We start from the raw sequence: 15,467 nt of genomic DNA, 5'->3' as shown, positions 1-15,467 counted from the left end.
GGCCCGTCCCGGCCCCAGTGGTGGATGGATATTCCTGGCAAAAACACCCATCAGCAGCATCTAGAGATGCTCCTGCAGGAACCCTGCTCGGCCCCTCGGCCGAGGGGCTGCGGCCGTGCCCCGGCGCGGGGTCTCTCCCGTCTCAGACCCACGCTCCCGGTCCCACACCTCTCTCGGTCCCACAGGGCGCAGTTTCTCCCGGCTCCGCGCCGCCGGGTGCGCTCCCGGGGACACCCCGCCCGTCCCCGCAGACCGAGCGCGCCCGCCCCGGCAGCGGGGAGCCCCGGCCCGGCCGCCGCCTCCCCCCGCCGCCAGTGCCGGCCCCAACTCCTCATTGGCCGCCGCCGCCGGAGGGAGGATGACGCCCGGGCGGGAGCGGGCGCCGGGGGTATAAAGGCCGGGCGGGCCGGTGGCGCCCGCCGCCCCGCCATGCCGCGCGGCTTCCTCGTCAAGCGCAGCCGGCGCCCCGGCAGCTCCTACCGGGCGCGCCCCCGGGAACGGGACCCGGACCGGGATCCGTCGCCCGCCCCGCCACCGCTCCCGCCGCCCGCCGCCGGGGGCAGCCCCGTCGCCAGGCAGGGGGCCGAGGAGGAGGAGGAAGTCGAGGAGGAGGAGGGCGCCGCCGCCGCTTGCCCCGCGACGTGGCCCGCCGGCGGCGGCGGCGGCGGCCCCGGGCTCGCTCCGCCGGAGGGGCCGGCCACTTGGGGGGCCGCAGGACCCTGCAGCGCCGCGGGGCCGCGGGCGGCTCTCTTCGAGCGGTGCCTCAGCTCCCCCGCCTCCGCCGAGTCCTTCCCCCTGGCCGCCTCCTTCCCGCCCGCCGAGAAGCTGCTGCTGCAGCCCCGCACGCCGCTGCCGGCCCCGCCGCCGGTGCCCGCGCTGAAGCGGCCGTCGCGGGCAAAGGCGCCGGCCAAGAAGGCCAAGGCCACGCGGAAGCTGAGCTTCGCCGACGAGGTGACCACCTCGCCCGTTCTAGGGCTGCGCATCAAAGAGGAGGGACCCGAGGGCCGGCCGGGGCCGCCGGCGGGGCGCACGCCGCTGGGCGAGTTCATCTGCCAGCTGTGCAAGGAGCAGTACGCGGACCCGCTGGCGCTGGCCCAGCACCGCTGCTCCCGCATCGTGCGCGTCGAGTACCGCTGCCCCGAGTGCCACAAGATCTTCAGCTGCCCCGCCAACCTGGCCTCGCACCGCCGCTGGCACAAGCCGCGGCCCGGCCCCAGCGCCGACGGCTCCGCCACCGCCGTCCCGCCGGGCAAGGAGAACAGCCCCGAGCGGCGGCCCCGCGGCCCCGCCGCGACCCCGCCCCAGCCGCCGCCGCCCCGTCAGCACCGCGGCGGCGCGGACAGCGCCAGCGGCGCCCCGGCTGCCCCCGGCCCCGCTCCCGGCGGCGCTGCCGCTCCTGGCCCCGGCGGCGGCCCCGGCGGGGAGGCGTTCGCCTGCCCCTGCTGCCAGAAGCGGTTCCGGCGGCAAGCCTACCTCCGCAAGCACCTGGGCACCCACGGGGCGGCGCGGCCCGCCGCCTACGGCCCGCCGGAGCGCGGGCAGCTCGCCTTCGCCTGCCACCTCTGCGGCGCCCGCTTCCCCTCGGCGGACATCAGGGACAAGCACCGGCTGTGGCACGCCGTGCGCGAAGAGCTGCTGCTGCCGCCGCCGGCCGGGCCCCCCGAGGGCGGCGCGGCGGGCGGCGAGCGCCAGGGCTTCCCCTGCAAGCACTGCCCCGCCACCTTCTTCAGCGCGCCCGGGCTGGCGCGGCACGCCAGCAAGTGCCACCCGCCGGAGAGCAGGCAGGTCCTACTGCTCCAGGTGCCAGTCCGGCCGGGCTGCTAGGCCCGCAGCCGCCCCCGATGGGATTGCTCCGGGAGCCCTGGCGAGCCGAGCGAGTCCTGTCCACGCTGTAATTCCTATGGAAAGTCGCGGTACTCACGGCTACCAAGGCAGAGGAGTCATCCGCGGACTCCGGCGCTCCCTCGCCTCCTCGCCCGACGGGCAGCGAAACTTGCCCCGCTTTCAGTACGGCAGAAGGTTTAGTCGACGGGCAGTACCGGCGCCGCCGCGGATCCGGCCGGCAGCGTTGTTGCCGAGCCCCGCAAGGGCGGGAGAGCAGCGCTGCCCGCCAGCTGCCGGGGCAGCGGGGGTCGCCTGGCGGGCGGATACGGCCCCAGGCTGGCGGCAGCACCCGAGGATCCGGGCCCTGCCGGCATCTGCCGGGATGCGGGCAATGCCAGGGCGGTGGGTGTCGGCCCACGGAAAGTACATCTTCCGTAGCTACTCTCGGTCCCAGGATAGAAGTACAACTGTATATACGATATTTAAAGAGAGGAATTATTTTTCGTGAGAAAAGGAGCCTGATCTAGTGACCTTGTTTTAATAGCCTTAGCCCCCAAGCTTCAACATTTAAGTTATTGTGAGGTGTTTTGTTTGTTGTACTCTGTACTAAGATAGTCGAGAAGGTAAATGTTCATATTAAGTCAATGTCAAGTCATATAATAGCTAGCAAAAAGTATGGAAAATTAATCGTGCTGTCTGCTTAATTAAAAGACAAGGTGTTGTTCTTCTATAGCTAAGTACGCATCTCCCGCTTACTCTGTGTTTCTGTACTCCAGCGACCGTGCAGCAGGCAAAACGCATGTCTCCGGCAGCTGCCCGTTTCAGAAACCCGCTCCCTTAGTGTGTCCTTAGTGCGGCACGGAAAATGGCAAGAAGCGCAGTTCGGTGTCGCCAGACTGGGCAGCGTGTGGCCCTGCCAGCCCCTGTGTTTGGGCAGGCAGAGGGTCCCTGGCTGTACCTGGCCTTTTTGGGTGGCCTCCATCCCCTCCGCCCCGTGAGCTGTGCTGTTGACGTGAGCTCCTCTGAGTCTTGTGCACAGCTGGAACTAGAACATGAAACAGTCATTTGATATGTTGCTGAAGTGCGGATGACAGGCTACCTTCCTTCTCCCTCAGGAGACCTACCTTTAGCAAAGCAACCCACGGTGTGTATTCCCTGGCTTTAATGGTGTTCTGCCCAAATGCTTTGAAATACTGTTGAGTTTAGTAGCTACTGACATTTCAGCTGGTGTTTATTTATTTACCTATTTATTTATTTATTCTTCTCACGCATGGGTGATTGTTTCTAAATGTGATAACAGATGAAGCCAAAAATAAGGGCAAACAAATTCAATAAAGGATTTAAAACAAAGCTCACACCTTCCTTGAATTCAGTAGGGCAAAACGGGTCAGCTGGTGATTTCTGAACAACCAAATTGATCCCAGCTGTAGCCTTTGTTCTAACTCTCTGAAATAAGCACGCAAAATATTTCCATCTTTTGATTAGCATCCTGTAAAGCAATTATTTCTGGTTTTATATTTTGTTGCACACAACAAAAGATTCACGTGTATCATGCCCAAAGGCTGAAAGCAAGCAATAAGTGCTTTATTTTAAATTAGCTTCATGGACTTTCTCATTTTAGTTCTAGGACCTGGACAAATGGATTAATACAATATAACCTAAAGCAGCCAAGGTTTGCCGCCTGATGAAGGAGGCTAAACACACAGCTCGCTCTCATCATATGCCAGAAATAAAGCATGTTATTTTAAGTTGTGGATTTTTCCGTCATTTGTTTGTAACGGGGACGTTGGTAAAAATGCCCGTTTATGCCATTAAATGAGTTCTTCCCTGGAGGTCACTACGTTTTTTTAAACCATTGCTCTCCTTTCTCCACTTGTACAGTCAAAGACGAAGCACTCCGGACCACAGAAACCTGATGATTATTAACTGTTCCTACAATTAGCATTCAAGCAACCAGCCTGCAGAAGGGAATGTCCTGTGCTTTGCGTTACCTGCGGAGCAACATGTATCGTATTTACCAGATCTGGGGAAAAGTTTTCAGCATGGCATTCTTGCAATGGGTTAGGAAAGAGCTCCTAAGAACTTGCGTGTACTTTTTAATACAATGAAAACTGTGTATCGCGCTTAACTGAAAACTGTGTATTGCACTTAACTGCTCCACATGTAATACGCTATTCTATAAACTGGAGTAAGACTAATCACAGAGGTCAATGACTCATATACAAAAGGTGGTAAGAATAATTTTATTGTATTATTAAATAGCATGTTTTCTCTTCAACCATTACAAATTCGTAGATACTACATGAATGACAATACATAATTTATCTTTTTATTGTTGCCCATATGATATATTTACACATGCAGTTAGTACTGATGTCATGCTACATTTTGTCAACAGCTTTTTGTTGTTTGCCAGACTCAAAATGTGAGCATTTCATCTTCGGTTGGAAAATATCTCTGGGTGGGTGGAACGCGTGCACTAATCTGCACTCACAGGACTGCAATCGCCAGCATGTCAGGCCAGGCTCCTGGTGCATGTTCCCTTTTCTTCCCTAGCACACAGCATCAGAGCAATGATTTTCTATCAGGAAAGTGCCTTTTATTTTTTTTTTAATGTAAGAAACAAGAATATACATGTAGACCCACCAGCCCAGTGATAAAGTCTAAAACCCATGAAACTTGATGGCATTTACTATTGATACCACTTGGAAAAAGCAAACATTATAAAAATATTTGGAAGCCAAGCATAAGTAGAATTTCAGCACAGTGATTTTTTTTTTTCTGTTTTTCTGGCATAGATTATGGCATCACCTGCAGAATTATGAAATGATATGTTGCTTTGTGAAGAGTTGGTGCTATGAGCAAGTTATTTCATTTGGACTCTGTAATGCTTGAAAGGCCGTTGAACTATTTAATTTTTAACATAAATAATCTGTACACATCCTGTGCATTACCATTGTGACATCTGACAAAGACTTTACAAATGCAACTTCAATTTAGAACTGTATATTCATTTTCAAGTTGTACATATTTCTTTCTTTGTTACAGAGAAAATTGCAATGGGGCACAATAAATACAGTGTAATCCAACTGCAGTCTCCAATTCCATACATGACTACAGATCAACCAGCGTTAAAAATGACTACTGTTAAGATATCGTAATCATCCTGGAAGGTAAAAGGTGCAGAGTACAAACTGCACTCTAAAACAAAACAAACAAACAAGCAAACAAACAAAACCAAACCAAAATACAATAAAAATAAAGGCAACCTGGAATTTGATTAAAAAAAACCCAAAGGCTAAAATACTAAAGTAAAATTCCAGTGTCACTTTAAAATAAACATACAGACCAGGGGTACGCAGGGAGGGGCACACACACATGAGAGACGTTATCCTGCGAGGGGACGCGGTGAGTCGCTGCGGGAAGGGTGGCCAGTCGCTGCTCACTAGGGAAGCTGAGGGCATCTCGCCACTTAGGACTTGTTGGCTGAGCCAGAGGAGCGGCGCAGTTTCATGGACATGCGGCTCTTGCTAGTCCGAGGAGACATTGGAGAGGCTAAGTCTGTTCCATCCACCTGCGCTGTTGCTGCTGCTGGAGTTTCTCCCAGCTGAGTCTCTGGGCAGAAGCCTGCAGAGGACAGCAAGAACCAGATCGGTCAGTGCCACCAGCCATGCTCCCAGCATGGGAAGCTATTCAATTCACAAGGGGCAGAGAGGAATTTCAGTGCTGCTGTCATCCCCACAGCATCTCCTAACCCTTTACCAGCTGTGGGTGACGGTACTGCATGTGAGGCTGGCACCTGCCACAAATCCACCTCTAGAGAAAAGGTGATGCCAGAAACCACTGAGCTACAGGACTGCAGGAAACCCTTGCCCTCAGCAACTGAGGCAGCACTGAAGTGGGTGATGTTTTCCTGCTAGCTGGGAGAACAAACACCTCCAGTTCCCTCGCAGGGATAGGGAGTCATTATTCAAACCACAACCCAGAAGGATCCAGTCTTTAATGAGAACATGAAGGTTAACAGCTGGTTGTGCATGAAGGGAGCTCTAGGAATGCAGCTAAAGAGGTGGAGTGAATCAGGGGCCAACCAGGAGAGCAAAACATCTCCCATCCCAACTTTAGTCAGTGCTTCAAAAGGCAAATTTCTACAGAGCCCACAAGGCAGAAGCTTGAACAGATCATACTAACTGGATGCACTATATGTTAACGTTTCTTTGTAAAAGGAACAAGATGAATTTGAGATAAGGGTGTGTAGTTCCATAGCCCAGTGCCCAGAGATACACTCCAGCGAGCTCTGAGTCTGAAAGAGGACAAGGCTCTTCCCTTCCAAACAGCCCATCTCCAAACTTTCTTCCATAAAGATAAAAAAGGAAAAGGAGAAAACATGAAATCAAATTTGCATTCTCCTTCCCCTGTACAGAAAATTAACACTATGAACTCACATCCACACAACTAAACTGCACTATAATTAGCCGTTTAGAGAGACTGACAGCCTGATTGAACTCTCCCTTAGTTGCCACTGATCATCTCTGACCTGTATAAATTACGGACAGAAGCTCAGTTCTGCAGAAGTCAAGGAGGACACCCCTGCTGACTTCACTAAGACAGAATATCACTTGCTATTATTTTCCACATCATGCTATTACAGGTAATTCTTTAAAATTTTAATGCAATAATCAGAATTGAAGATCTCTCTCCTCAGTATACATTTCATATGTAAGAGGTGCAAAAACCATTCAGAACTGATCATGTTTTACTTCAAAAGGCTCCTCTAAAATAAAATGAGGTCATCAAGTAAGAAGCCTGAGAATAAATTTAAAATGTATTGTCATAAAGCTCAGTGATTTAGTGACCTGACCATCCTCCACGCCTGGTCCATCACCTGCCTGCTCCACAGAGACGGCACGGTGCTTTCTGTCTTTTCCAAACTGACACGACCCATCGAAGGTACAGGGAGGAGAAAGGGCTGTTATTTGTTCCTAGCTGCTGACAGTAATTCTGTTCATGACCTAGGTACTTCATTGCCAAACAATCTGGAAAAGCATGATAATGCCTGACTCACCGTGCCTTACAGAAAAAGGCAGGCAGGGAAACATGCACTCTCATTTTCTGAAATTCTATCTTGTTCTAATTTTACAAGGAATTAAAGCATTTTGAATGGCGGAAGTTAGAGAACAGAAAATAACCGTTGTTGTTTTGCACAGCATACCATTCACAGCTAGCGTGAAAGACCTTCCGTTTCAAGCCTTTGCCTTTTACCTTGATGTGGCCAATGCTTTCTAGTGGAGGTTTTGGAAGGAGAAGAAATATCACAGCATTTCTTTCTTTGTTGAGAATGAAGAAGTGATGAGGAAGGAGGAGTGGAAAGAAGTGAGGAGGGGGGGAGAAAAGATAAAAGATAACAGGTGTGAGATATGAGACACGAACCGCAGAGATTGAAGGGTATTAACAGATGAGCACAGAAAACAGAATTTCGAATTTCATTATGCAATTGCTGCTCATGCTACAGGTTAAAGAGAGTGATGAGTTAGTTATGTGCAATGAAGCAACAGGTCTGAAATCCGGCGTCATACTTACCAACTAAGCATTAAAAGAAAAAAAAAAAAAGAAAGAGAAAGAGAAAGAAAAGAATTCTATAACATTATCCAGATCCAGCAACCTTATTCATAGCAACTGAGATACACCCTAAACATTGTCTGAAATGCTTGCTTAAAGTCTGTGGAAACAGTTAAATACTCACACACATACACACAATCAAGAAGGAAAAACAAATGGCAACTCGATATATGGCTTCTGCTCCCCAGCTGTTTCACAGTATTAAATATGGTAAAATTACAGCCAGTCTCAACATGAGACTCCTGAAATCAACAGAGTATTTAAGCTAGTTAGTCTGCATCAAAGAGTCAAACCCTGGTGTGAAATTTTATCATGGGATGGATAAAGAAAACTTTAACTCTTCCCCTCTATCCCTGTTATTTTAATTAAGGTATTATTCTGGTTGTATCTTAAAATTTTGTTCCTAATTACTGCAGACAGAAGCACAGACTCAGATGCAATCCCATTTTTTTAACAATCTGACTATTGAGGAACAGAAGTCATGTAAAGTGATTTTCACATCTGAACATATCACACTAGAAGAGTGAAGAATAATGGCACTTAAAATATATGTAAAGTCTGACAGAAATCAACAGACTGATTATAAACTCAATTTCTTTGGATTTTAGATAAGCATATATAACTATATATACATACATACTCACATACACACACATGGATATTGAATGTGCTGTATAGAAAGTTTGCAGGTTTTGTTTCCCCTTCAGTTTTAAAATCTTCAGTGTAAAATGTTTTATCTTTATCTCTCTATACAACGAAATGTTTAGTTATCCAAACCATAAAAATGAGGTTAAATTAAGAGGGCTTTATTGACAGTTTACCTAGAACCAGAAAGTTCTATCAAAATAAACAAAATAGATGTATTAGGATTTTTAAGAGTTTGAAAAATGTCAGGAAGTGATCCGTATTTTTAATCTCTTAGGCTTGCCAAGTGACAAATATAATAGCCTGATGAGCTATGATATTTTGGTATCAACATGTAAAGCCGTTTCAATTGCTTCTGAACAAGGAGGTGGATCAACAAAGTTGAAATGTGACCTTTTCCCACTCCACTTGAAGTCTTTAGGATATTCTAATAGTACGTTGGTTGTTTGACTCAGAAATTAACTATTTCAATGTAAAATGGAATCCTAAGTACACAGAGACTGATTTAGAAGTGAGGTGAGGTGGAAGAACCTGGACGTATCATAACACACACGTTGGCATGACTCATTTCGCTCGTCAGTTCTGGCTTTCAAAGAGGTGAAAAATTCAGTGAGCAGAAGCCTGACAGGGTGCTGATGTTAAGATAGGGTGCTGCATGGCAAGACTGCTCTCAGTAAGGCTAGCTTTATCACACCTTGTTGTCTGGATCAACTTTTTCCTGAGTGCCATCTCTGAGAATGACCACAGAGGAAAACATCATGTGCATGTTGGTAAATTTAGATGGCCTTTTAAGATACTTCAGCCCCGAGTCCAAATCCGGCCAAGCTGCCTGTTGTGCTCAGCAGAGCCTTGCTAAAGTCAAGTAATTAAGTCCGTCAATAATTTTGGGAAATGAGGGAAGGAAGTGAGAAGCAGACACAGAGAAAAAGACTGCAAAAGCAGCTGCAAAGCAAGACGAGAAGGTGAGAAAGACCTGGGAGACTGGAACTGGGCAGGAGAGAAAGAAGAGCCAGACAGGAGAAAGGACACAGAAAAAAAAAAATACTCAAGTCTATAGCAAGAGAATGGCAGAGCCCATGTCCAGTGAAAAATGCTCTTCAGAACCTGGCTGGAAACGCAAGAGTTGGGTAAAGCCGCTCCTCTCTGTCAACTAATATCTCTGAAAACCACTGGCATAATTCCCGATTTGGAAACTAGTGGCGATTCAAAGAGGTAACACAACTAACCAGTACTACCAATTATTCCCCTGTCTCAATCTGCAGGAGTTGGTGGTGGATCTAGAGGTTACAGATTTGTTTATGAATCATGTGGCTGTTAATCAGTATCACATAATTTCTCTCTTGCCGTATGCCTTAAAACAAAAATGGAAGGAATTACACAAGGAAAATATTTTAACAAGACAACAAATTAATAAAATTAAGCATTAAAAACCTAGGAAATGTCAGGATTCAAATTTAATTTTGTATCTTTGTGTGTATGCATGGGATGCTTTCAAATTGGACAATCAAATTCTATTCTTTTGAGTGGACCCATTTCATTAACTATAGAAAGTTGATCTGTTTGGGTCTCTAGAAGTCCACACTACATTTACTGCTTCAAAGTGCTGAGGATGCCCAGCTTACTATCACCCAAGGGGTCAACTTAAGGGCAGTAGTTCAGAAATGCATAGAGTTTCAGCATCAGTTGTGTCAATAAGAAATTTTTGGAAAAAATCAGAAAGTTTTGTGGTTTTTCTGTTTTGGAATGAAAACAAAAAATTTCATGTTTGGAATGGAGAAGAGATAATGAGAAACTCTTCCCAGCCCTGCCAGACATCCAGCCCTTATTTCTGTATTCCACTTCCAACCCAAACTTCAACCACCACCACCAAATGTTGCTTAGACCCTTCTCCAGTGAGAAAAACACCATCATTCTCGTCTGTGAAGGGGTAATAGAAGGCCATAAAGATTCTCAGTTCAATGTCAGGCAGCAAAGCCACAGATGCAGAAGCAACTGAGATGCTGTTGCATTTGAGTTTCCCTTGTGCAACAGTGAAGGATTGTGACCTCTGTGTTCCCTGACTGGCAGCTGGCATCCCCGCTCAACGGTGGAACAGCGCAGCAGAACGGTTCTGAACACAGCCTTGGAAATATAAGGAATGATTGTTGGGATCAAAAAGTCTGCTGCTTTTGTCACAAGGAAAATACCATGACTAATATAGAGAGACCCCTTCTTCATAAGGTTTGCTACACTGAGGTACTATTTTTACTAGGAAGAGAGGGGAAAAAAAGAAGATAAAGAAAAAACAAACTCAAGACATCAGTACATTTAAAATCTCAGCCTCTTAGCACCATGGGGTCAATAAGCCCTTCAGTGTCATTTAGCTTACCATTGGCAGTTCCCTCAACCTATTGTGGTGTCACAGAAATCTGGTTTACTGAAGAGCTGTATAGCAGGAGTTACTCTAACACAGTTTTTGCAGTTACTCTATTTAACAGAGTCAGCATAAAGTAAAAATAAAAAGCCAACTGAATTACATTATGTGATTAAGTGCAGGTAAATCTCATTTTTTTTAAATGTACGCATCCACTACAGTAGTCAGGTTCCTAAACACAGCAAAGTAGACTTGTCAGATATTCTGAAAGGGCAAGCTAAGTATCCAGATAAAACAGCAGCAGCCACAATCACATTGTATTGAAGAACAACCACTCTAAGGAAGGAAATGGCTTTTGTTGAGGGCTGAGCCTTTGATAAAATATGTCAATCGGAGGAAATAGAGTTTGTTACCAAATGGCATGTTCTGTATTTGCTCTGATTATCATAGCTCAAATGAAAAAAATGCCATGCTGAAACCAGCCAGCAGGATCACAACAACAAAATTACGACACCTGGTGATGGGCTGTAGTAGCTTCAAAGTTTATATATAACTTCCTTAGAAGAAATGGTATATAATATTTTATAAAAAATAAAAATATTCAGCAATTGTAATCTTGGAGATCACAATCCAATTAAAGAACCAAGTCTATAACATCTGAAATGTGAAAATATTTTCTAGTCTCTTCTGGTCGGTTGTTTTTCATTAAAAAAAGAGAGGCAAAAATATTTTGTATTTAAAAAAATAATTGTGATGTATTTTTAAGAAGCTGGTCAGAAATTTTCAGATGACATGGAAAGTCTGGCAGGGAACCTGCAAGGTTTTGTCTGAGTCATCTTGAGGGAGATGAATGTGGCCAGGCAGGACTCCAGCACCACTCCTATGTGCCACCCTGGCACAATTCAGACTTCTTCATGCATCTTTCAATAAATTTGCCTGTTGTAGGGACCCTGGTAACTTAGGGGCATCTATTTGTTTAATAGCATATCTGGTGGACTCTTTCTTGGGATTACAGTCCATGCAAGTTCTGGGTCACCTGTCTCCCCCTCACTCACAGTTTGTTACAGTGGTGTCCAGGCCAAACCCAAGCCCTGGGGTAACCTTTTTGGCAGACGACTGCGGTGTTAATTTACACCTGCCTCAGGCTCTAGAATTTGTGCACTGCAGAGCCAGCTTGGAGGCAGATGGTACGGTGCCATTTCAGGCACCCTGTCCTGAAGCTGAGCACCAGGAGCCCCAGATGGAACGGGGCTCAGCCCACGAGGCTGCCAGGGGCGCGGTCAGAGCGTCCCCTGTGCCCCTGGGCTGCAATGGAAGCACAGAGTCCGGCAGGTCTGGGGACAGGGTGACTCTGACGGCGGGTCACGTTGTGCTGCACGTCTCTCCTAGGAAGTTCTGGCTGCTCCTGACACTGGTCTGTTGGTAAGTTCCACTGCACAGCGCAAGGTCCAGAAGAACATGGCCCTCAGGGCAGGACATAATGTTTCATGATACGTAAACACACATGCGCATACACGCGCATTGTGAAATACATCACAACCTCCTATTAATGAGATTCCTGCAGAAAATTATTACATTTGATAGAAAGATTAAGTCTAAAATCAAGTTTCCAAAAATCATAATATTTTCCCAGATCATGTTAGAAAATACCAAGCATGACTAGGGCAGTTTTTGAAGGAATACAGGAATTGCCACTGTAGAGCAGTGTTCTCCAGTGCACCAAACTAGCACAGAAAAGCAGCTTTGTTTCACCCCTGAAGAATGAACCAGAGGTAGAGGGCAGAACCAGTTAGCCTGGAAAGAGACTTCCAGAAGTGAACAGGCAGAACTGTTACAAGCGCACTAAAACATAGACTATATATGAGCCATACAAAAGTGTCTGGTGTTGAATACTTACTGAGTACACTAGATAGGAAATGTGCCAAGCACTGGTATCCCTAGTTATTGTTTTAAACGTTTCTAGTTACAGATTTTTCCTATTCAAATGTTTTCATACATTAGTTTATATTACTATTTTTATACTGATTTAATTAGTTCTAAATTACTAACTTTTAACTTTGTTTCTCTTTGGTCTTGACTATTTGCACTAACGTTACTACACCACTTATTATACTTTGAAACTGCCCCTCATTTCTACTTACGGTTTATACTTTCAGTCATTCTTTCTATAGTCCTATCACAACTCCTCTATAATTTTGGAATCTATTTCTGCATCTTTTCGCAATTGAGAAATAAATTTTGAGATGACAACTTGCCAAATTAATTTATTTTATTCAGATTTACAGCTTTTCCACAGATGCATTTTGATTCATTTGTTATTAATTAAAGGTTTCTGAACAACGAATTTCAAGTGTTACACATTCTTCTTCTCCTTCTCTCCTATGTTATCACTGCAGAATGTCTGACAACATCAATGAAAGACAGTACAGGGTACAAACCACACCACTGCCATCCAGTACTACTTGTTCATGCTGAGAAACAAAGGTCAACACAATAAAGTGTTACTCATTCAACAACTGTCTGTATCATTAGTTACCTTAATCCCCAAACCAGTGTTAGTGCTTCATGCAGACCTGAGGTTAGTAAAAAGACTAAAACTTTAAGAAGATGTAGTGGTCATTTATCATAAGTATGAAATTCTTTTTAGTGTGAACAAGGGCAACAAGGAAAGTTCGCATACAGTCTGGTTACAAGCTTAGTTGTCTAGTAAAAGTAAGAGGAACAAAGGGGTTTTTTGCACACTTTGTCTTACCTTCAGATAAACAGAACTGATATTTAATGATCTAAAAAGAGGGGAAATAAAATAATGAAATAATCATAAGGAGTTCAAGAAATTTCAGAACAGGAAGGCCTTGAGTTACTAATTTTCTTTTACTGATTTTCTCATTAGTAACTGAAAATGCAGTATCCTCTTATAAAACAGGTATTTACTGGACAGTGAAAATGACCTTAAAAACAACTTTGCAGCTAAGAACCTGGAAACAAAACTGATGATTGCAAGGCTCTCAGATTTCAAATTTAGAACTTTGCACTCTAAAAATGTAGTGAGCCTTAAAATGTTCTTACAGGCAAAGTGTACTTAGATTAAAGAAAGTGTCTACCTGCACTACCCTGGATGAAGGAGTACCAACACATCCATGGAGACTTTATACAAGGGAACGTGATAAAATGCGCTGTAAAAATACAGGGTCTGCTTTCTATATTGCAGCAGCTTGCCAAGTCTTAATGCCAAGCATTGGCTCATAATGCCAGGCAACAGAATGAAGACTTAACAGCAACTTTGCCCAGGTCCTCAAATATGTACATATAGTCTCTTAACCACGTGCAAAGGTCTGAATTTTTAGTCTTTATAAGTAAGGATACTGCATTTCAAGTAAGATTGTACAAAACCGGTTCTTTACTGTACTTCTTACCTGTCTCTGAGGGCAAGTGGTGGTAAGGTGCTGGACAGAAAACCTGAGCAGCAAAATCCTCAAAAGTTGTTGGCTCTAGATGATGTTGAACAATTGTTTGCAGGTATCGTGCTCTCTCCTCATAACTGGTTTAGCCAAGAATTAAGGAGCAATTTGTATAATGTACTGTAACTACTAAATATCAGTGCCTAGTAATTCAGAATTCTTGTCGTTGTTAAATACCTATTATGTATTTCAGTGACTGCACATGCTTATTTTTTAATTCTGTACATAACAATGGTAATATCTGATGCACTGAAGTAATAACTTTAAGATAAACACGATTAATGTGAAACTTACAGTTCAACTATTTTTATGTGTGATGCAAAACTTTCTGAAAATTCTTTCAAACAACAGCAACTTAAATACTTTCTTTTAAGTAACTGATTTGGCTATACACTGGTCACAATTAAATATAAAAAAAACTTGACCATTTTAAAAAGGTATAGCATGAAAAATAACATTAGCATTAACAAAATAAAGCATTTGCGTTTTTCTGTAACAAACTGCTTCCATAATCCCTAAACACACACGCAGTTAAGATAAACACATAGCTAAATCTGAATATTGTGAAAAAAACCTTGTCAACTATGCTGTTAAGACAAGCAAGAATATTTGTAAAGAATCCACAGGACCCCTAAATACTGGCTAACAGGGTGTCAGCAGGGCACTGACAGCAAAACACCGTCCTTCTTCCTTTTCCCCGTGTTCTCCCTCTCTGATATTATTGACAAGAGACTGGTATCTTGAAGTGTTGTTGCTTTTGAAGAACCCTCTCCAGGCTTCGTGTTCCAGCAGGCCTGATTGTGCTGTTAGCACAGAGAGAGCGAGAAAAAGAGAGAATATTTCTGCTGTTCATGAAAGCAACTATGGAAATGGCTGTCAAAATGTAGAGCAGCAGGCAGCAACATACAATTATCAAGAAAAACTACCATGCTGACTTCATGTCGCATAGTTCCCGAACTGAGAAATCAGTTAACCTTTTCTCTCACAACTTTCAAAGTCCTCCAGCTGACTCAATACGTTGAGTGAATGAGACCTTCTCCAGTTATTTTACAGAACCATAAAATGATCAGAAATGTTACCAGGCATTTACATTTGTGCACACTATTTTTCCCCCACCATGTTTTATTTGTAGATAGTGAGATAATTTTTTCCTTACATATTTCTCCTTTCCAAAAACCAACCAACCAACCAACCAACCAAAACCTAAACCAAACCAGCATGCTGTGGAAGAATGCACTCAGAATCAGCTTCTTGAACTTTCTGGGTTCTGATTTTAGGTGTGCTGCTCATTTTGAGGGGAGCAGAGACAGCGAGGAAACAAGCTTTCTGACTCAATTTACCATCCGTGAAATGGGGATAATACTTTTAGCAACCGGAAGATAAAAACTGCATTACAAGTTATAAGAGTTTTTAATAACAAGTGCTAACATTTAAAATAAATAACTATACTATTTTCAGTTATGATAAGCAATAAAATTGTCAGCCCAAAATTACAGTTGGAAACCATATCCCTTCACCTTAGCTTTTAAAACCATACTTCAACAACTATGGAACTTTTCGTATGAAGCCTT

At 45.1% G+C, this 15,467-nt stretch overlaps 2 protein-coding genes across 9 annotated transcripts in view; one reads left to right on the top strand and one right to left on the bottom strand.

The window, feature by feature from the left end:
- Nucleotides 1-429: 429 nt before the first annotated feature.
- INSM2 (INSM transcriptional repressor 2) lies at nt 430-1,824 on the top strand (the record flags this gene model as incomplete). The annotated part of the gene is made up of 1 exon (XM_082059131.1): nt 430-1,824. One exon carries the CDS (start codon nt 430-432, stop codon nt 1,822-1,824), a length of 1,395 nt encoding a protein of 464 aa, XP_081915257.1.
- Nucleotides 1,825-4,039: 2,215 nt separating this feature from the next.
- Nucleotides 4,040-15,467, bottom strand: part of RALGAPA1 (Ral GTPase activating protein catalytic subunit alpha 1) — a 141,060-nt gene continuing 129,632 nt past the window's right edge. For 6 of the 8 annotated variants that reach the window (XM_082057742.1, XM_082057745.1, XM_082057746.1 and 3 more), the window contains 2 exons: nt 13,852-13,976; nt 4,040-5,451 (listed from right to left, as the gene is read on the bottom strand). In XM_082057742.1, coding sequence (XP_081913868.1) covers nt 5,297-5,451; nt 13,852-13,976 — 280 coding nt within the window. In that variant the 3' untranslated portion in view covers nt 4,040-5,296. Of the gene's footprint in view, nt 5,452-7,033; nt 7,149-13,190; nt 13,222-13,851; nt 13,977-15,467 lie in introns of those variants that run through there. The other 2 variants (XM_082057748.1, XM_082057744.1) reach the window with 2 other exon arrangements.

This window comes from Streptopelia decaocto (genome assembly GCF_964273445.1).
Source record: "Streptopelia decaocto genome assembly, chromosome: 7".
NCBI lineage: Eukaryota > Metazoa > Chordata > Aves > Columbiformes > Columbidae > Streptopelia > Streptopelia decaocto.
Note: the sequence above shows the minus strand (reverse complement) of the source record. Positions and strands in the feature narration are given on the sequence as shown.